Source organism: Bombus pascuorum, chromosome 10 (assembly GCF_905332965.1).
Source record: "Bombus pascuorum chromosome 10, iyBomPasc1.1, whole genome shotgun sequence".
NCBI lineage: Eukaryota > Metazoa > Arthropoda > Insecta > Hymenoptera > Apidae > Bombus > Bombus pascuorum.
The window spans coordinates 10961312-10983887 of NC_083497.1; the positions used below are offsets into that span (position 1 = coordinate 10961312).

Consider the following 22576-nt stretch of genomic DNA (forward strand, 5'->3'; position numbering starts at 1 on the left):
TTCTATAGTTCGATAAAATAGAACGTAAATCGGGAGTTGCTTTCCTGGCAGAAATTTCGTTTTGTTTTATCTTCAATAAGAATTCGTTTCGTTTTGATACGTTAAAAACGATCGTCGCTCTAAGCGAGTGTCACTGGACACGTAAAATATATTTCGATTTGCTTTCTAACGACTATGGCTCACACCACTTGATAGTGTCTCGGTAATCGAAGGCCTTCGCCTATCACGTCGTCACCACATTTTCAGGATCCTTCGTTCCATGATGCCGACGGAAAGATAAACTTGATCCGGAAGAAAAAGACGAGGCCTCGTGGCCTAAGACCAAATCGAATGTGTTTCGTTTCTCGATGTTTCTCAAAGTCCTTTCCACTCGGCCAAGGACGACTCTTTCCAATAATTCACCCCGCAACGTCTTCTTCGTTGGTTACTAAGAACACGAATCTTCCGTACGGATTAACTCCTCTTTCTTTCTTCCGAATGTTTCGCTTCGCTATCTCTTGGTGATAAATGCTAACGATCAAGATCTTTCGAAGAGCAAAAGCCAGTAAATTTGAGCCATTCAACTGGCGAACGAGACTTCGGGTATCGTTCGAGATACGTTTATCGCGCGTTATCAAAATTCAAAACTATACTCGTCTGGCTTCCTCGTCTTTCTTTTCGAAAATATCGATGTCCAATTTCCACTGATAATATCGACGATAAACGAATCTTGTTTTGAAATCGGTTGCAATGCGAACCAAATGCCTCAATTTCCTGATACAATTGCCGCTGTAGTATTCTTCTGCTTGATTATCTTTATGAGGCTCGGTGCTACCCGTTGACCGACTTAAACCGACTGAAACAAACTGAACGCGCGAATGTCTCTCGGATCTCTACCCTTGCGAACGTCAACGGACAGCAAATTGCGCGACACTGACGACGTTAAAAGTTTTCAAGCGAATGCTCCAGCGATGTCTTCTGTCTAAGAACGATCTGGGTATCTGATCCAATCGCGACCGCCGGTATTAAAAGGCTGACCAATAGTGTCTACGCTGGAGGGTCGACCCGACCGTCAATTGGAACCACTCAGTGCTGATGAGCAAAATGTGACTTGGTTTACCTCGTAAAATCGTCCCGTATTTGGTCACGTAGCGAATTCGAATTTCGATTAATACCTGACCTATTCCGCTTTTTCTATCTGACGAGCTAATATCGTCCAATTTTTCTGCAATCGAATAATCCTGGGCCAAGTTATCTCCACGGTGACTCTCGAGTTTCGCTGTTATTTTAGATGACGATGACGACGTTTATATCGATTTGACGAGCAGTTGCGTCGTAAAAGATGACTGTTTGCCACGTGGATTAATTATTTCACGAGACGTTATCTCTGTCTTTAGACGAAGTGTGTTTTCGTTTTAAAACTTCCAACGAAATCGTAGGAACGCAAAGGGAGTTTCTTTTCTCTGGCTCTCTCTTTTTTTTTTTCTTAAATCAATCACACAGGTCGATCGAGCGACGAGAGGATGTCGATGCGCTTCCGGGTAACGTTATCAAAGCCACGTGCAGGCCGGTGCAACGAAGGACGTGGAACAACTGTTAATCGTTATTAGAGCTTCTTGTAGCTACGCGAAAATGTGTTTGCATAGAGATTCCGGAGAATTAGACGAAGATGATTTATCAGAGCGTTTCCTTTACGTCGAACCAACTTCCAGACTGATCTGTGACAGCAATCCTTAAACTTTCAGGTTGTTCAGAGTGCCGCTAAGCTTCGTCCCAGAAAATCGACGAGATAAACTAATATCGTAGAAGTAGAACCTGAAACAACAAAATCAATATACGTCCACGGAACAGGTGTTGGCCGAGTCGTCTAGGGAACTTTCCATAAATGTCAACTCTGTACACGATCGAATACGCTGAACACACAAGATCGGTATATTCCAACCATAAAAAAAAAGAAAAAAAAAAAAAAAAGAAAAAAGGAAAGTCCACTTTTATCGAAAGATATACTAACAGTGTCTCGTTTATCGCTATTTAGCTTAATTCTGATTTACACGACGAAATCTTGCCCACCGATAGCTTTTCGTGGAAAGCACAGCAGCCAAGTTACGTTGAAGCGCCACTCATCCTGCTCGTCGACTGACAAACGAATCGTCATGTTTCCTAATTCTCTGTACCATCATTTTCTCCTAAGCGTCTTCCACGTTGTTCTCCGCATCTTTGCACGTACATCCGTTCAGCAAAGCTGGCCAGCTCAACGGGGTTAGACGTCTGAAGTTTCGCTGATTGAAGTTAATCCGCGAGGTCATTGTTATACGCGCTACTCGGTTCCACACAAATTAAACGGTGCGTGTCTTGTGCAGGAAAGCTCCGCAGAACTACGAGTATCGTCGTATCAACGACACTAGCACGTCAAGCCCGAGTGATCCGCACGACTGCGGCAAGGAACTCTCTGAGGAACTTATGACGACGTTTCGACCGATCCTACGAGATCAACGACCACCGACGGTGAATTACTTCGCGACCTTGTCTCTTGCTACCGTGAAGTATATTTCGCTCCTTCAACGAACAAGATTGTTCGTTCGTCAGGCAAACTATTCGCTCTATATGAAATAATAGACTTGCGTCGACGACGGAATTATTTTCAACGTCTTTCTAGGATCACTTATGCAAGCGATCAAGGGAATGCGCATACCGTGGTAATTTATCTTAATAATTTCGATTTGAAGTTTAAAATAGTTCCCTGAAGCTGTGAACAATTTATTTTTTTTCACACATGACGCAATGCGCTAAACAGAATCGTCTTAATCAATGAACAAGTATCGTGTTTCTTCGAGGTAAATATTCTTGTCTCTAGGTAATTGCCGCTTATGAATACTAAATTTATCGATCGTACGATCTGTAAAAATTGAACATAAGAGATGTTAAAAAATTATCATCGTTGTTTCTATATTCTTCGGCTGGAAATCATCGTGATATTTAATCAGGCTTAATTCGAGCGACGCGAATATATTGGAAAAAAAAAGAACGACTTTTACGATTGTTCGGTTAGGAACATGCGATTGTATAACAGACGTAAGTATTAACTCGTCGAATAGACGAAGGAGTCTAGTATCAACCACGAGTAGAGACCTCTGTTCTTGCAAATTATACTAAGACACCAAGGTCATACATATATCTGCCTCATAATGGACGAACGCACGTCCGAACCACGTGTAAGATCTTTTGCGTCGTCTGCTTTTGATTGAAATTATAAACCGGTTGGTACATTGATATCACTGCATCACGACTCTACTAACTTACTTCGAGGCAGTGCCAAGGATAGAGATCTTTCGTCAACGTCATTGCCAAAGGTTACAAAAATCATGATCGTACATGGTGGATCGTATCGAAACACGTACAGGATCTCCTTCAATGTTTTTAATTCTTCAAATGTACAAAATGTCTGTAACAGAGCGACAATGTTAGATGGTTCCGCGAATCATAGCTTGCTAGAAAATAGCCATTAATCATTACGAATACACCGTGTGAGTCAATTTATATTTCTGTGCTCGATTTCTTGCAACGCTTGTCGACATTCTTGTTCCAGAACGCCACTCCAAACTTGATATCGATGATTCAACCCTGGTACAGCATGCAAGACCGTCTTGGACCCTAACACGCCTGTATTTCTATTAGGCACACCGTAGAATATTCTTAAAACCCTAGAGTGCAAGAGAGCCATAGCGCAAAGAGGACACGGCTCCCTTAACAAGAAGGTCCAGTATCCTGTACATAAGTAAGGACCACATTCTTTCGTGTCTGCTGCTTCAGTTTGTTCGACTGTCCTAGAATTCATCGTTTTCGTTGAACCGTTATTCCTGCGTCCTCGTCGAATTTCAGTAGATTTCAAACATTCTTCCTTTGGAAGGCTAATTTTCGATAGCGTTTCTGGATAGCAAAGTGGAGCTTCTTCGACATATTTCCTCTTGATTCTCATTTCCTTGGTCATTTTATTTTCTGCGTCTTTGTTGGCGGAAGATTCAGACGTTTCCGAATTATCGGTACCCTTCTGTTCCAATTTTTCCTCGAATTTCCAAGCTCCTCCACCTTGAAGTTTGGCAACAAGATCTACGGCCAGCATAGCTGCGTGCCACATTGGATGCCGATCGATTTTCGAGGCTGCGATCGCGAGGATTCTTCCATCCACTGGGTCAACGATCACCGCGCTGCCGTTACAATTCGAGTCGCCGACAGCTTCTAATCTGGCTGCCTCTACCACAACGTTCATGTACCTCTCTATAAGGGCCAATTGATGTTCCGTGAAAACCGATCCATCGACCAGTCGTTCGATGTTTGGATCTGGATGAAAGTTCAAAGGCCAAATGCTCGAGGCCCGCGCAGCTTGCGCTTTCGTTTTGGCTGCTCTCGCTGGCACCTTCGCTGTATGAAAGTCATCTTCCAATAAGGATAAGTTAAATCCTCTTTCCGTTAATATCATTTTCAGTTTGTCTTGAGTCAAAGGGAATTCTTCCTTGGATTCCTCGGAGTCTTCCGTTTCCGCTAATAATTTTCTAGAGTCTATTGGCGCCAACAGCAACTTGTTTGAGGAGCAACGTTTCAGATGATGGAAACCTGGCAGAATGGAAGAGATACTCTTAATCGCGATCGAGATGTCCTCTTTCCTTTTAAGTAAACCCACGTAGACAAGCTCAAGAGGTAGATCAGCAATGAAGTCGTGGTTTAAAATCGGTCTCGCTATCCAACTTCTTGTCGTCGTTTCCATTTCGCTGCCCTTGGCGCATTTGGGCGAAGAGATCGCCATTTCTCCTGAAAAGATGGTGCTTTCACTTTTCGTCGGTTCATCTTCATCGATGTTTTTTCGAATTCTATATCTTCGGTGTTCTTTTTTTTTTCCGATAAATCGTCTGTTTCGTGTGTTTCAAGTTTTATTCGACTACTTATTCTTTTATTCTCTATGATTAGACGTAGCAACGCGTCCGCATAATAACGCCTGGTAAAAGAAGCGGAAGAAGGTCTACAACGTCTCGTGGGAGAATGATAGTTTGTGGCGGTGCACTTGGTACGGCTCACAGGAGGAGAAGCGATTTTAAATTGCTGTCAAGTTGGGCCACGGTCGGATCGATTGTCGGAGTTAGACGCAATTGTACGACGTCGATCCGCGAACAGAAGGAATAAGGTCTTTGTTGCCACGCCATCCCGATCCTGCGACGATCGCTTGCCAGTTTAAACGTGAAACCTGCGGATGGAACGGTAACGAGAGACCGTCGTGAAATCGTACGATAGTTGCCTGATTTTCGTGGACATGTCCAATGACTGCTGGCACGAATCGTCAGTTTGGGCCATCGAACGACCAACAAATTATTTGGAATATCCATGAATTTGTCATGGGGATTGGACAATGATATAAAACTATGAGAGAGACTTACAAAAACGAGAAGGATAAGTCGGGAAAATATTTGAAGAGTACAGGCGAAGAACACGATAAGTCACATTTTCCATCCTTTATAAGAAAGCAGCTCTGAAATCCAATCTCATGCTATCAAAATTAGTTTCCTATTCGACTTCCAGGCTACACATATGTTTTCCTATCCTGTTTGAAATTTTAAATATGTAGCAGTGATAAAGTACCAAAGATATTAAAATTCTTAACACCTTTGATTTTTAATAAAAAGTTTATAATTAGTTGATAATTAAAAAATTAGTCCACCAGTTATTTTTAAAAAGTTTCCACCTTTGGACCTAGCAGATTCTTTTCAATCATAAGATGAAATTAAAATGAAAAAATGAACAAGAACGTACTTATCAAGTTTTTTCCTGTGATCTTCATTTGTTAACGCCTTGGATCGTATCGTTTTATCAGGCGGACAAGATATCGTGTAAAATAGGTCTCGAGACGAGACGGTACTCGATGAAAGACCCATTAGAAATGCAGTCTCTTTTGTCCGAACAGAGTTTAAATCACAGCGATGGGAACTCTTAATTGATACGACATAAATATAAGTTTATGGTCGATAATCGGTAAACGAGTTACATCAGTATCGAAAACGTGATTCGACAATGCTACTTGGGAAGTCACATCTTAAAGCGTATTAACCGACCAGCGGGAGGAAAATATGCCATGGTCGGATGTTCTGTGAATGGATAAATGAGTGGACAGGACAGATTAAATTATAAAACGTTCATAGCGTAATAGCGTGTCGCGAATACGAGGTTATTGTTAAAGATGATCATTAGACGACTGATAATTTTATTATGCATCTCGGTGAAAGAACGCGACGTACGATTGAGCTTTATTGAAATACGTTGAAAGAAAAATATACACATACGAATATGTAATTTATAGCCAGACGTTATATAAGAATTTCATTTAATTCGTTATCTCGATAGTCTCTTTCCACAGAAACTAGTTTGCACGAATATATAGAAAGCAAGAGAAATCAAGAAATATTCAAAGTTTAGACGATTTGGAGATCGTGTTCGTGGAGTGCGTTGTATTCGTCGGCGACAGAAATAAGTTAAATTTCGCGCTTCGTTACGTCAACAAAGATGGTGGTGGCACATTCGTGCAAAGCGTGTTCCTTATATAACGTAAAAGGAACAACAAGCAAGCTCGAGTGACGCAGCACACGCAAACGTAAACTCGCTAGGCGAATGCACTGGACGAATGAAACGGCTACTTAATTAACGCAAACTTGTAAAGCAACTTATGGTTGATTTAAACGTCGCGATTTCGTTCGGTCGGGGAGGTCTATTTTTTAATGGGTTCTGTTCACGTGCCAATATGTCTTCCCTGGCCTTGAATCGAGACATGACACGCGTGCTCCGCATCTTTCGCGCTTGTCAAACAAAACAAATCGAGTTGATCGAGAAAGATGAGACGTATTACCAAAAGAGCGACACGATCATGATAAACAAGCATACGCGTACATTATTTACACGACCACCACTGAAAAACGATGAAAATCTCTTACCTGCTGCTGTGAGAGTACACGTTCCAACGACTGCTTTCGGCCTGGTTCTTTCCGGGAACGATAAACCGGTAAATCTCTGTTAGCCACACCTTGCACAGCTCTCGATGCTTTACACTCAGCAACGACACACAAATAGCACAGAAACGCACGTGAAGATATCCGCGGAGATCGACGTTTACAGCAGCTCGACGTATACCTTTCGTGATTACGAGTTATCGGCGCTACTGACGCACCCTCTGTCGGCCATTAGTGTAAGCTGCCGACTGGAGGAAGGGAAACACGACCACACCACGTTCCGTATTTTCTTTCTTCTTTTTTTCACATTTTTCCATTCTCTCTACGATATCCCGTACTGTTTACCTGATACTATCGTCAAGACAAATTAGACAATGAATAATTTTTCCTAATCCTGTCACAAGATCAATGAATTCAGAGTAAAATGTAAGTTGTTTCTACCATAGCCTTCTATTTACGTTATATTCTATATAGTGTCAAAATCGAAATTTGTATTATTAAACATTAATTTGATCGAATAATTCGCCACGTATGTGGCATTTGAAATAGAAAAGAAACTATGAGATTGTTATTTTATCGTTCAGTTCGAATGTTATACCTGGCGGTGTTATAATATCGGCGGGAACGGAACGTTTCGACTAGCTGAAATTTGGCGCGAAAACGTGCATGATGGCGTCACCGTTATATTTTGCACACGATGCAAATTGAAGCAGATTAATGGCCCTTAGTGAAAGGTGACTCTCACTCCTCGAATTTTGTAAGTACATTTTCAATAATTGCCAGTCATCTTTTTCTCTGTAAACGTTTGTTCAATCGATGATTTAATGTATCTGTCAAACTTTTATTAATTACGATTATTTTATTGCGATTATTTAACGAGAGGCAGATGCTTCTTTGAATAAAGGATATATGTAATTTACGACATGGAAGAAATCATTTTATGACGAGGTCATTGATATTGATGTATATTATGATGTATCATGGTAGCATTCGTAAGAACGAAAGTCGTTTGCCTTGGACATTAAAGTATGTGAAAATGTGAAAATTAAAAGACAGGACTTTTTAGTATTAAGTAATTACACAATGATGTAATTTATAGTTTGAACGATACACATGTTAGGAAAGCGGTTACGTCTTGTAGAAGTTACTCGAGTTGATTTATGTAACAAATCGAATCTACTGTGTTCGATTAAATGGTAAGGCTATTCACGCTTCGCATAGGTTTACAAGTACTTTAAATATACCGTGGCTGCATCGTACAGGTATTTCATATGTTCCTAGAACAAAAATATACATTGTATACCATTGCAATCCTAACCTCATCAGAAGATGGTAATCTTTAATAATTTTTTAACAAATTTACCGAAGATTTAATAAAATCGGGGTTCAACGTTCCAATCGCGCGAATTGCCAAACAAACGTCGCATTCCTTTTCTATAGTCATTCTCTCCAAAAGGAAACTTAAGGCTAGGTAAAGCCCACAGCCAGTTACGCCGTCGCTAATTTCAAATAGATTCTTTAGCGCATTTCACGATAATCGACATATGTTTATAAAGATATTTATAAAGTTTCGATATAGTCTTACTGGCAAAGAACAGCGATAGGTCCGTCTCCTTTTAACATTTTTTGCACTGCTTGCCACAATGTCACTAACGCTATGGTTTCAGGTGGATCTTGGTTTCTGCCAGGTTGCCATTCCGTGGAGCACAAGATCGTTATCTCTTGTTCGATAGCAGGTTTCTAAATGAAATGATGTACAAGTTGATACGTTTCGCTTCAGATTCAGAGTGCTATATCGTTCTACTCAATTAAGATATCCTACCTAGTATCTTTTTATTTTTAACGACCATGCGCTGTTATGAAATAACGTGTAATTATTTTAAATCGGACGAAAAGAAAGCGAAAACAGCGTGAAGAAATTATCTGTTGATCTTCAGTTCTCTCGGATGTCCCGAGATGGTAGATAGAAGATTTTAAAAACAATAGCGCAACCCACCTCGGAATTATCGACGAGTGTCAACTTCTGCAATATGTAGTGCTCAAATTCATCGAGTTCCTTCGTTCGAATGTTTATATATGGTACTGGTTTAAATTCACCGTTTCTAACAATGGGACAGCACGTCTATAAAAGAGTTAATTTCAATATAATTTCTGACTAATCGCCTGTGCCTTTTTAGTAGTCCGATGGTATACCGTATCTTCCAAATCTGGCGACTGTAACATGATGATTAGCTCCACCTTATACTCGGCCACCATTCTCCAGAAATCGCTAAATGTTCCAGGCAATGGTAGTTGCGTAGCTATATACTGATTCTGTAATCTTACACCGTCTACGTAAACAGCGGATATGTAATCGCTGTTCTCATCTGTCGGTGGATATCTTTTTAAATACACTCTGTTGACTTTCGCTGTGAAAGAATTGTCGCGTTATTGCTCAGGGGTTAAGAAAATATGGAAATGTATGAGAAGCGATGAAATTATTCCAAACCTGGAAGTAACTCTGGGAATCTCTTTTTGGCAAGATTGCGTTCCGATAGCAACGTTTGATTGACAGGTGATCGAAGGACTTTGTCGTGCCAAGCCATTTTCTCTAAACTGTTTTTACAATCTTTTTATACACAACGTTTATTCACCTTTTTAAATCAGTGTTTGATTAGGTTTTGTATATTTCTAATAAAATTTTTAGCTATCGTTTTAAGTAGAACGAAACATGACTTATTCAGTAACGTTATTAAAGATGCTCGAAATCAAAATCAAGAAGATTTTCATTATACAATGTTCGCTTTAAAGTATCTATAATGGTTATCGATAACTTAATAAAACCTTGTCATTAATAATGGTTATAGATGACCAAAAACAATTTCTGTTACCAATATTAAAATACCGTTTAACAGCAATCAAAAAGGTTTTAATCATTTGTAATGGTTATTTCAGACCAAAATCACTTAAACCAACTTAAATGTGAATTTTTGTACTATAATTATTTTACTTTGGATTGTAGCAGACATAGACCCTGAAAAATACCTGTCTCGTTGAGTCACCAGTTGTTCTTTAACTTTCTTAATTTTGAGTGGTAGAGATTCGTCGCATGGTAAAGATGTTGAAGAACAAAGCAGACATTCGACGAGTACTAAATGGGCAAATAAATACTGTTGCTTGTTGTTTACCATATTGGGACGTTGAGACCTGAGAGCCTTCATTTCGGCGAACACGTCTACAGCCTGAAAATATTTTTCAAAAATATTGCTCAGCTTCCGACAGGTTCGAGAATATTCTTGAAAGATATTTTACCCCTTCTGCGATCGCACGACGAAGGCAAATGTCGCATAAAATTACAATTCCAGTTCTTCCGACGCCTGCGCTGCAGTGGACCACCACTGGTCCATTTCCGGGTGGTGTTATCAAGAGTTTCTTTAGATATGTTATCATAGAATGTGTGGACAACGGTATGTCATGATCTGGCCATGTTGTGTAGTGCAAATGCTGGATCTAATTGTTAACATCGTTCGAAAATATTTCAACGAGATATAGATTTCTAAGACATCGATCTTTTCGTTGAATATCGTTTGTTACCTTACGGGCTTCGTCTCTATACGTCACGTATAGGGTACGAAATGTAAAATGTGCGAACACATCCTGTCTTGCGTTCAAAACAGTTATATCACCGTACGTTTTCCTTTTCCCAGTATCAGGCCAATACTGTTCGCATTTTGTCTGTGGGAATTTATGATATGGAGCATGTTGAAATGCATATGATTTGTAATTGAAGGAAAAGGGAGGGGACAAGTTATTAATATGTAAATGTACAAAGCCTTAGTGATCAATAAATTCTATCATTAGGATTCGCTCTTAATTTTACTAAAAAAAATGAAATATATTAAATTTGGAACGGTCCTAATTCTATCTTTAGCCACTAAAAGAAATGAAAGCCAGAAAATCAACAAATGTGGACTCATCATATTTTCCACGTGTAGTCTTCGTGTGTCACAGACTGCCTTTCAGTTTTGCCACATCTTACCTTTCCTTCTTCGGATAAGTTCGCAACCATGCAAATTATGTAGCTTTCTTTTTGCCAGATCATTCTCCAGAAATCGATGACCGTGTTCGGCTTTGGACCTTGCGTAGCTATGTAAAACTTCTCTTTGCAGCCCTTTTACAACAATTCAATGTTTATCGTTAGAATTTCTTATCAAGGTAAAAATCATGTGTTTTTATCTTATCAAAACTTGCTACCTTGATGTAAGTGGCGTTAATATAATCCGAATAAGGATCGTCTGGAAGTTTTTCCAGTATCACCCGATTTATATCGTCTGCAGAATACCAGTATTGATTAGCATTTTAGCTCGGTTAAACAGTTAAATATTTAGCCTGGTTAAACATGTCGGAACACTTTACGTACATGCTATGAGATTTCCGTATCGATTCTTCGATTTGTTCTGCGGTAACATCCCGTACTCAGACGGGCTTGTTTGACCTCTTGGAAGCATCTTTCTCGCAATTTAAATATATCTTTACGATATTTGTTACATCTCTTATACAGTGATTTTTATTAATATTCGAGCACCATGATGTTCGACATAAAATTAATGCAAATCCGATGTAATTTACTCGTTGTTCAAATATTTGCGGGACTTTAAATTTCGTCTTTATTTACTTTATGAATTATCGTTTAAAAAACTACATGTGTTAAATAAATATTATAAAATGTATGTTTCTACCAACTAGGAGAGGTGTCGTGATTAATTCAATAAGACTGTTGTAAGCGATAGAGCAATAATACCTTGAAAATCATGCTGTCTGAATACTAATGAGAGTCATCGTAAATCATCTAAAATATCGAAAGACTTACATCGAATTGTCTATCGAGCAATCCAGAATCTATCGCCCGCTTCACGTAATCCTCCAAGTCCTCTACCTTTACCAGAGACATTTGTTCTTCTCTCTGATCAGTGTCGATGATATGCACCGTGTCGTCGTCAGCGCAAGGTGTGCTTCCACGCGATATACAGTGTTTAGCATTCGAAGCGAGCGTATTAGTTGAAATTTGTTTAGAGCCCAACGACATTGACTCTATATCGAGATTTCCGGTTTTTTGTACGAAGGATATTTTCTCCTGTACGATAAGCTTCTTCAAAGATCTCCTTCGTCTCCTAAGAGGAACGCAACAAATTGCAAATAATGAATCTATCTGTAAATATCGGGAGAAAAGTTGATCATACCTTCGACAAACTCGGAAGATTTCTAAAATCCCAATGGCAAGAAATATTGCAATGATAGCAATAAGCCACGCCTCGTCGTATCGCTTCGGTACTTCACGGATATAAATCGACGTTGTTTTTACGACTAGAATCTGATCGTTCGTCCATCCTTCTTCGGGTAATACAATAACCACTATTACGTAGGATTGGAGTGGCTTTAGTGGACAATTTGTGACATTACCGTAAAGCTTGTTATCCCCTATCGTGAATTCTTTATTGGCAAACTCGTCGGTCTGTTGCGGCAGTGAAAGTTTGTTCGACGAAAAATACGTTTTAGTATGATTGTACGTGTGATTGGTTTTATGGAGACGGAAGAAGCATTACGATAAAACAGTCGAATACTTACAGAAAACCTGGCGGCATACCACGCGATCTCGTTAGATTTGATATCCGCTTTCTGACGTATATATGGACTCAATTCTACGTAACTCTGACAAGCCTGTGAACCTTTTACAACAACGTTTGTTATACTATCACGTGTGTCATTCAGAACGGCAGGAATGTGCAACAAGATCGTCGAGTCTGTATTAGACACTTCCATCGTTAACTCTCTCTCGAATCGCATGGCTAAAGACGTATTCACGTCTATCACTTTTCTCTCACCATACGTCCCTGTATTCGTAACAGCTCGAATGGAAATTTTGTAAGTAGACGAGGGCAACAAATGCAGTTTCTTGTTGTACCATAATTGATATTCTACGATATGATATTCATAAAGCGTGCTTTTTTGTGATCGTTCAATTATCATTCTCAGATCGGACGATATCATTTCCGCGCTTATCACGAATTTCTGGATACGCCCATTTGTTTTCCAAGGGTGGGACCAAGTCAGGTTCACCGCTCCTTTCTCGAGAGCTTCGACGATAATTTCCGGCGTTTCTGGCTTAATCTCGTTCCACATGATCGATACGGATGATAAAGGGCTAGGAGTTGACACATTTACATTCACAGCCGAAACCTAAAACATATCAGTTGTTATCGTGTCGAGATTAATCACGGAGCAACAGGTGGCATCTCTGCATACCGTAATGAAATCAGCTGGTTGATGGGACTGATCGATGATTGCGCAGATGTATTTATCCCACAGTTTGCAATGCTCCGTTGGCAGTATCTTCAATTTGACCTCGCAATTCGTATGACAAATGCTTACTATGTAATGTCGTATTTCTCCATTAGTCGGTGGTTCTAGTTCTAGCCATCTTAAGTGCACGTTCTTCGATTTCCAGTCGATTTCATAGATTTCTAATTGCTTTACGGACGGCGGGGCTATTTGAAGTTAATCTTGATTATCATTATTATTTGAAAATACTGTTAGGACGAAATGTTCGTGCGAATTCGCGGCATAAAATTTAAGTTAAGCTTTGTGGAAACGCGATAAACTAACCTTTCGGTGGAGTAATAAATATAAGCTTCTCATAACGCAATCCGTTGTATTCTATAGTGTAATTTCTGATAGCGTAAATTCGCGCTTCGTACACTTCGCCACCATATAACGTATGTTCCAAGTTGAGGGAGTATTTCACAGTTTGCTCCGTGATTCTGAAGCTCGATACCGCTTTGCTAATACCAGTGACCAGAATCTTTGCGATGATAGGACCGGAAATGGTAGTGCAATCTATCGGGGCATCCCATGTCAATGTATAATCTTGGAATCTTAAATTGCTGTACACTGCACTTGGAGTGACTGAAAGTGAAAGGTTGTCGTTATCTTTGCAACTGAAAAATTTGAAATTCGTCAGAAATAGCGTGTTTCTTTTACCCGACTGATTCGTAGAGAACTCGACTTGCGTTTCTAGGCCACGATAAAAAGTGTAGGCTGTTATTTTTCCAACATAACGCGCGTAAGAAGTCAGATTAGAGAACGTGATATTGGTGGACGTAGTAGAGGAAGAAACAGTATCTTTTTTTAGCGACTGAATTTTCAAATTTTCACAGCCGAAGTATGTTTGGACCTCGAAACATATTATCACATTGCTAATTGGTCTTTAATTATCTAGAATTGCGTCTTTTAGTTACCTGTAACACAACTTCGTATTTCCTTATGATCCCATTTGCGTATAGAGGAGGATCCCATTTCAGTGCCACTTCCTTGTTTGATAACAATGTCTTTTCAACATTCCTTACTTGTGACGGTACTATTGATGTAAATAGAGATATCATAGAAGCAATAGCGTGGAAGGAATGAAATTAAAGAAATTACTGTAATTACCTCCGTCAGAGGTCTGAATCACTCGTGCAAAAAGAAGATCCGATTCATACCAGATTGTAATTTCGTAACTAGTATGAGGTGTCAATTTTGTAAATTCGTAGGGTAATTCGGGTAGCTTTCCTTTATTAATTTGTTTCAGTCCTTTCTTTATTGTCAGTAGGTAGTCGTAATACTGTGTACTATTTGGGCAAGGATACAACGTTTCCTAAGAATCAGTAACACAAGACATTTTCAATCAATCGAGCATATTTGTCAGGTAATTGATCCACGTATATGCTCAATGACATGATATTTTCATTCAATCTGATAGCTTAAGAAAAAGAAATGTTTCCAATAGAAATTCGTTGAATCGAACGGAGAATTCACCGATGTAAAAAAACTCTTGTGAAAACGTAATTTCGCACGAAACATTTCTTTGTTTCAGAAACAGCTGAAATATTATACAATTAATATTATACGTTACTTCTCGATGGTTCTTCAATATGAAACTAGTATTCCTTATTTCTATGTCGAATGTGGGAGCCCCTGAAACATTTCATGATTTATTATCCATTGTTGAATCGATAATTGCCGAGGAGGGAGGTGTATTAATTCAACGATAGCTCACAAATGCAACGTGTTGTGAAATTCTTCCATTTACCGGTTATAGGCGTGAAATCATCGTTAACGTACAATGAACAAGAAATTCTGTAAGAAACGCCGGGTTCTAAGTCATCGGTGTAGCCAACCATCGTTGATGTATCGTTAAGTATCTCGGTATAGCTTCCGATCGGATGAGTCTGTCCCTCTTTCTAACAGAAACAAAATGCTTTCTACTGCTTTCCTATCTTAAATTAAAACGAAAGCGTAGTACATTCGAAACCATTCTAATTACCCATATAGCAAATCGATATCTAGAAATTATCAACTTGTACGCCTGTGGCACTGGCAGAGTCGCGCGCACGGTTGTTTCATTGACAAATTCGATGTTAGGTGGTGGAGGATAGTCCACGGCTTGAACGAATTCATTGGTATTTATATCGTTGCCACATTGCAAATATCAATCGCTTACCTATTTTACAAAAGGGTGGCACGTGATATCGTATGGAATTATCGCAACCAGATTTACAGTGTCCCGTTATAAAACTGCAATTGCCTGTAGAACACAAACCGCAGGATTCCTTGCAATTATATCCATATTGACCGATAGGGCATTCTGCAAATAAAATCCATTAAGAAAAATTGTCGTCTCTCGTTACTTATCCTCATTACAATGCGCAGTCTTTACTAGCTTCGCAATTCCTTCCCATAAATCCTGGTGGACATTTACAATTCGTTGCGTCGCAAATTTTAATTCCTTTGCAGTCCACACTGACGTTTAAATGATGTTGGCAACTTATAGAACAAGAGGGCCCCACCTTGCCTTCGGGGCAATGCAAATTCTCTACGGGATCCTTTGTGTCCAGCAAATAGTTCGGCGTGTAAGGTATCAGTTTTTGACACAGTTTGTTAGAAACGCTTGATTCGAAATTCTCGATTACGCTATATCGTATAGCATCTATGAACAAGATGCGATGGTAATTTAAATGTAATATGCATATCATTGACATTTTGTCGAAGTTATTAGTCACAGACGTACCTACTGGAGGACACATGCGAACATTTCTTACAGCCCACGATGGTCTCTGACTTTTCTGCCTAAGTTTTGGTATTAGCTTAAGTTTTACAAGTTTACCAATGTCAGAAGAAACAGTCTTGTTAATTCGAACATATTGCCACATGGGAAATTTATAGCTATTAGCTCTTGTAAATCCATCGGTTGTTTCCAAAGTTTCCTTGTTACTTTCGTTAGATGATTTGACTAATGCTATTTCCATTTGACATTCCCCACACAGGCCAACTATCATTTCTATACAAAGATTCGCTGTGTCCAGATGTAAAGTAGGACTCGTTAAAATTGCTTTTGAATCGGTTGTATGGAGAAAATTGTCTAAAATAAAATTACACGGTCGTAGATATTTCCTATTCATCGATTAATTCTGATTAATCAAGGTGAACCGACTAACATAAATGAAATCGAAAATGCATTTTTTCATCACTTATCAAAAATAAGTGATAGGAAATAGCTGAATCTCGCCCTTTATTATCATGACGGTAATCCATAAGTAATTTTGGTGGATCGGTGTTCCGATCTGTCATAGTATAAAAATTTATACCAATTTTTGTATCATTTGTAGTCCACTTAAGAATATGTGTATTCCACTCATCCCGGGAACATATTGGACTCTATGCCGCAATAAATATAATTAGGCTATAATTATTTATAAAAAGGAATCGTGTTACTAAATAAATACGCATAATGAATTACTGGCACTATGTGGTATGTTTTCTCATCACAGCTGAACGGACCCACTGTACATTCCGTTATTATACGATTAAATGCCGATTCAAGTTTTTCGAAAGTCATCTTATAACATAAATCTTCCTCGTAATTTGTAGAGCGACATAGTAGCATCGTAAAGTACGTTTCACAACCACGGAGAGAAAATACAAACGCTCCCGAACTTTGAAATTCAGTAATCGAATGGACATCGTGTGGTGTATAAAAACGACCATACTCTCTGAAATCTAAAAGCTTAGTCAGTAATTTAAGCTTGTTAAGTAGTATTAACTAATTTACGTTGAAACTATCGGATCGAACCTTCCCATTGACGATCAAACACTGGACCCATGGGTGTTTCTTTGGAATCTGTTAGATGCCAACCTTCGGTCTTCCACGTTAACATGCAACTATTATACGAAGTTAGATCACAATCTATCTCCCTTCCTTTGTACGTATTGTGAAATTGGAACTCTGTACGTATATGCCAAATATTATAAAGTAACTACGACTTTTGTTCAAGACACTGTCGTTAGAAACTTACTAGATGTACTATCAAATATGTCCCTATCTATGTTCCAGGATAAACCGCTACCATCATCCTCTGATACGCACGTTAGTTTCCTATTACCCTTTTCATTCTGGTATATGAGAATTGGCTCCTGTATCGACCATCCACAAATGACAACTGCTTGTACCATGAGGTACGATAAGGCTAACACATTCATCATAAATCGTTCTGTGTTATTCGAACTGATGAAATAATTTTTCGTTTCTTTCTTCTTTAGTGAAACGAAACATTAAAATTACACCTTATAGTATAGGAAATAAACGTTCGACACTGTCACTTTCGCGTTGTTAATGCATCTGTCATAACGGACCACTGCTGTGTTTGAACTGTTTGAAACATAAGATTTTGAGAGGGACGAAGTAACTCATCTTCCTGTTGGTGATATTGCGATAATAACTGGACTCGTACGATAACTTCTGACTATAACGGATGTAATGAGATAAATGTACCTACATATCGCTGCTTGCTTACTAATAATTTTAGTTTACTAATACCATGACAGGACTTACGAATTTTTCTTTGCTTTTATTGAATACGACCGTTTACATTATGTTGCTAGTCTATCATGTAAAATGGCATATTCATAATTCCATCAGTTTCGCGTCGAAGTGCAATTATAGTAAATAATAATCCTTTCGCATTTTTTAAATTGGCTTATGATCAATGCTAAGCAGCGATATTATTATAATTGCAAGGAGAGATAGACCGGAGAAGTCAGATTCGACTACTTTACTCGTCGTAAACAGACTGATTATTTTTCATTTTACCGTTTCTTCGTCAGCGCACAGTTCAGCAAACGGTTTTGCTGAATTGACGCTAAAACAAGTGTGCGCTCAGAGAACCGTGCCACAATTCGATCGTCATTTCATCGATGAATATGAAAATGGTCGGAAATTTGATGTAGAAATTGTTTTATTTAAAAATCGGTAGAAAATATACAGGCTTTTACAGAAATACAAAGTATTGTACTTAGGTAATTGTTGGGAGCACATATTATCAATTTGTTTCACTTCAGATAACGATACGTAACGAGCTCGAATTGTTTTCTTACATTATATTTCTCCTACGTTAGACCTATAGAATATTCTTGACAAAACAGCAGACTAGGATTTCTATGCCTGGTCAGACAACGTTTCATTGCATAAAAATAATTGTAATTACAGAATAAAGAACAGGCTACAGCTCAACAATTTCTGTGACTTTGAGGTACATTTCACCAATATATTTAATAGCTATTTTTAGTTTCAAAGATTTACGCAAAAGTATTTTGAATATTGCATGCCATATTCCTAAATTACAAATATTTTAAATCAAAATCTACCGTAAACCTATTCCAAACCTTAGAAATATATGTAGAATCGAAAATACCTTTACGTATATCATTGAAACTAAGGCCAAGCGGCGGTTGCATCTATTAGTGAAATCACCGAAGACCTTGACCCTGACATAATTTCAAATTGCTGAAATTCGCCAGGCGTATCATATTCTATATATACGCGATTAGACAATCTGAATGCGAAAATCAGGGTGAAAGCCGAGGAATCCAGGAATGCACCCTTCTGTGTCGTCCTAAATTGCACCTTGGTGACAGAAGCGCGAATAACGCCAAAATGGCACCTAGTAAGGAAACTCCACACAAAGCACCGGCCGTGACATCGTGGAGAGGGGTGCCAGGTTTAGGGGATTTGGCAGCAAGTAGCAAAAGTCCTGCACAGCTCAGTGCCGATAATCCTGCAAGCCCGAGTCCTGTCCAAGTCTTTCGTAGCGTCCTACAGATGCCAGCTAAGGCACAGCACATGCCGCAACCCGCGGCACTGTCGTAATAATATCTGCGAATGAACGTCAACATTTAGAACTTGACGATATTTACGACATTTTCGATATGCAGTGGCTATAGAAAACTCTTTCAACGCCATTGTATTTATTCCAGTATTTGTATGCTACTTAATTAGGTTCAAGCACATTAAGTTGCGTATCGTTAAGCGATACTTTCGTATGACTAGAAAAATTTGATACTACGAAGGTGAAACGTAAAATTTGAGAAAAAGTTGCTTCACTGGAGAATAAGGATATGTGCAAACACTTTTGTAACTTGGGATTTGTTGTCCGTGATTAATTACCTTCTTCCCTGCGTCCAAGACAAGTACAGGGCCAAACCGCAGGTTAAAATACCAACCAAAGTTAATAAGAGTGGCGCGTTTTTTCTGTCGTTTTTCTCCAAGCCGCTGGCCAAGGTTGTATTTGCGTCACTGTTGGGTGGTGACAGTGGTGGTACCTGTATAAATAAACCACAGGATCGTGTCATTCTCTATTACGTGGTTATGCAAACGGTAACGTATTTTACTCACCACCGCGGTTCTAGCAATAAAAGCACTTTCTACGCTTTGATATCCGTTCCTTTTCTGTCCTGTAGGTATCACTTGATACCTAGGTGAACCGGACACCATTGGCATAGATTCCGGTCCATTTTCCACGTACGCGTAACGAGGCGGTGGATCACCGTGACCCATCGTGACAAGGTCGATCGGTGCCGTGCTAACGTATCGTAGTCTTCCACAGTTGCTGGCTGGACAGAGTTCCTGTTGTCGAGTCGGGTTTTCCAATAACGGTAGACATCTTCGTGCCGATGGCTCTTTGTTCGGGGTGGATGTTTGAGGTCTCATAGAGAACGTACGATTTTGTGGAGTTCCTTGAGGCGTGCAACGAGTAGGACTGAACGTTCGACCTACGTTTCCGTGGAATGCAAATTTATTTATATCTACAGCTATTGATAAAAACTGGCGATCTTTTAAGACGCAGTCGTGCGAAATGAATACTTGTCAAAGGTATGCGTACCAGTCGGGGAACCACCTGGTGTGAGTGCTCTTCTTTGTGGTGTACCGGTTTGATTGAACGACTGTTGTCTCTTTGGAGATAGAGTCCTCTCCTCGGACCTGGATCGAGGCTTCCTCGGAGTAGTCAATATCTCGTGCAGTTTTTGCGTGGCCAAGTTATTTCTCGGGGAAACCGACAGCTCCTGGGCGTTTCGTTCCGGTAGAGCTGGCGGGTCTTCTTCTTGCAAAGGCACTCTGGTATAACGACCTAATAACACGTGTTGCTATTTTATTGCCATGGCTGCGAGAAAATTGCAATAGGATTTCGAGGCTTCGTACGCCTGTTAATCTCGCCAAACTTACCCTGTGGCGTGTTAATATGACTCCGCACCGACGACACGTGCTTTGCGCTGTTCCACTCGATTTCTTCGTCCTGATAATCCTGATCACCCGGTACAACAGCGTATCTGCCGCCGTTGTTCCGACAACTTTGCATCTGCAGTTCCCTCCCGTCGTCTTGGTTGGTCGCCGGTGCAGAACGTTGTTGCACCTGCTGGTGTGGAATGAACTCGTACCTCAAAGAACCCCTCCTCTGTATCTGATCCCTCTGCTCGTCCTGTATGTACTCGTACCTTGACCTTTGGCTGTATATCGCGCGGTGTCCCTCCACTGGAACGCTTCCATATCTTCGATGCGCAACACTGCTGTTATTTTCGAGGTAACAATATCTGTTGTCTTTACCGTCGCTGTTTTCGATTCTACTCTCGGTAGGTTCTTGAAACGCAGGGTTACTTTGACCGACGTTGCTTTGCAATTGCAATGGCGGAGGTGGTGGTGGTAAATCGTCACCACTTTGAAATTGAGGTGGTGGTGGTAGGTCATTGGAATGATCCTCGGGTATGTATTCCGATTGGCGGCAAAACGAGGGGTTCGTGTAACAATGCACAGGAGCTAGTTCCGTTATTTGATCCATCATTTTATCCTTTCGAGGTTGCAACTTTGCTTGGTGCCTGTTTCACTTAGTTTCACGAGGCACGCTATCTTTAACAGTCCGCGTGCGACACTGGATGTAAATGAACGAGTATTTATTGAGACGCGCGCGACGATCGTCACGCGCATTTAGTATTTCTAGTGGCTGTCGTTTACGGTTTGATCATAAACCGGAGGATTATATCCTCCGATTTACGATTTGTTTCTTCGTTTGATGAGAATCAGGAAAGCGCTGCTGACGTAGGTAGGCGATATCCAAGTTTCCAGGGAGAACGTTACTGTTTGCCTAGGTGGTGAGATGATGTCTTGGCTCGAGATATAGTGTGCCCTGCACATTTTCTTCTTTCAATTTGTCTCTCCTTGCTTTCACGATTTAAGACACTCCGATCTTCAATCTTTCTTAATCATTTTTTTTCAATATTCACAAAAATGGTAAGAAATAGTTTGTCCAAAGTTTCCTTCGTAATGGTAAAAAAGTTAATTCGTAATTTGTTCGAAAAGTCGACGACTTCGTTGAGCAAAGTCCAATGGTGAAATGCGTTCGATCCGTACGCTACGGTTGCTTCCAACGAACTGCCACATGAGTTCCCTCAAGAGCAGATGTGTACAATACGAAGGGCGTTTCTTCGACCGTTTCCATCATACAAGCGTGTATGTGTACTACGTATTACCTGAGGGGTTGTCAGAGGGTTCACATAATGCGAACGTGGTGTCGCATCACAGGATGGGGACTCTGACGCCTATAGTTCTTTCTAACGTTTTCTGTGTCGCTACTACCCCCGATAGTGTGTTGCGGAATTTATACGACCTTTCCACCTCTACCGCGACATTTAAATTTTAAATACCGCTCTATATTTTAATTTCGGTAGTTTAAAAATGAAATTCTTCGATGCTTTCCCTTCGGATGCATTTCACGAAATATGTATACGATGTAACTTTTATGAACATTACTTTATGCACATTTTTACGAGCACCGCAACGAGGTACGATAATATCATTGTTTTATTGATAACGTCCCAAACCAATCTTGAAATGCATATAGAGGTTGCGAGTTATTTACTATGAACATATGTGTAGTAGAAAATTAGTACACAATGTGAACGGTGATCCACATACGTAGGATTTTTACCAAACTATAAATTTCTCGACTTATTAATGTAACAGGTAATTACCTGTTCAAATATGATATTTCGATGATCTCTGTGAAGTGTACTCTTGCAGTTTCATACATTATTGTATGTAGAATTATGTTAATCTTTTAAGGTACCTATATATCGTAAGAGATTACGAAAAATAATATCATTCATGAAACGAAGTAGTTACTTATCATTGGCCATTTGTTAAATCGAAATTTGATTCTTTTTTGTTAAACCGACGTTGTTTTCTTAGAAATAGAATATTTGTCGTAAAC

General features: G+C 39.6%; 3 protein-coding genes across 8 annotated transcripts; all 3 read right to left on the bottom strand.

Annotated features, from left to right (window-relative positions):
- Positions 1–397: 397 nt before the first annotated feature.
- LOC132911462 (probable inactive tRNA-specific adenosine deaminase-like protein 3) lies at positions 398–7175 on the bottom strand. Of its 6 annotated transcripts, none has more exons than XR_009659007.1 (2): positions 6951–7175; positions 398–1794 (listed from the first exon to the last, which is right to left on the bottom strand). XR_009659007.1 is itself a non-coding variant. In XM_060968102.1 (2 exons), the coding sequence occupies exon 2, from the start codon at positions 4778–4780 to the stop codon at positions 3509–3511; it is 1272 nt and encodes a 423-aa protein (XP_060824085.1). In that variant the 5' UTR covers positions 4781–4785; positions 6951–7165; the 3' UTR covers positions 2736–3508. The 6 variants fall into 6 exon arrangements, 4 of the variants coding, with proteins under 4 accessions (XP_060824085.1, XP_060824083.1, XP_060824082.1 ...); XR_009659008.1 differs by lacking the exon at positions 6951–7175 and adding an exon at positions 5779–5866; XM_060968102.1 differs by lacking the exon at positions 398–1794 and adding an exon at positions 2736–4785 and having other exon boundaries at positions 6951–7165.
- A 739-nt stretch (positions 7176–7914) lies between these two features.
- On the bottom strand, positions 7915–17808 carry LOC132911401 (receptor-type tyrosine-protein phosphatase mu-like). Its single transcript, XM_060968021.1, is given in 29 exon segments — positions 7915–8242; positions 8329–8464; positions 8551–8705; positions 8962–9087; positions 9159–9373; positions 9454–9560; positions 9990–10186; positions 10257–10454; positions 10539–10679; positions 10984–11115; positions 11199–11275; positions 11365–11452; positions 11815–12456; positions 12570–13181; positions 13248–13489; positions 13608–13907; positions 13983–14175; positions 14240–14358; positions 14433–14637; positions 14896–14957; positions 15040–15223; positions 15307–15425; positions 15484–15627; positions 15700–15969; positions 16051–16401; positions 16478–16697; positions 16780–17039; positions 17113–17265; positions 17336–17808. Coding segments are annotated over 29 exon segments (5910 nt in total). The 5' UTR covers positions 17523–17808; the 3' UTR covers positions 7915–8167.
- Positions 17809–18401: 593 nt separating this feature from the next.
- Positions 18402–22161, bottom strand: LOC132911127 (uncharacterized). The gene is made up of 5 exons (XM_060967527.1): positions 20539–22161; positions 20198–20443; positions 19711–20087; positions 19483–19637; positions 18402–19191 (listed from the first exon to the last, which is right to left on the bottom strand). Exons 1-5 carry the CDS (start codon positions 21149–21151, stop codon positions 18885–18887), a joined length of 1698 nt encoding a protein of 565 aa, XP_060823510.1. The 5' UTR covers positions 21152–22161; the 3' UTR covers positions 18402–18884.
- Between the last annotated feature and the right edge of the window lie 415 nt (positions 22162–22576).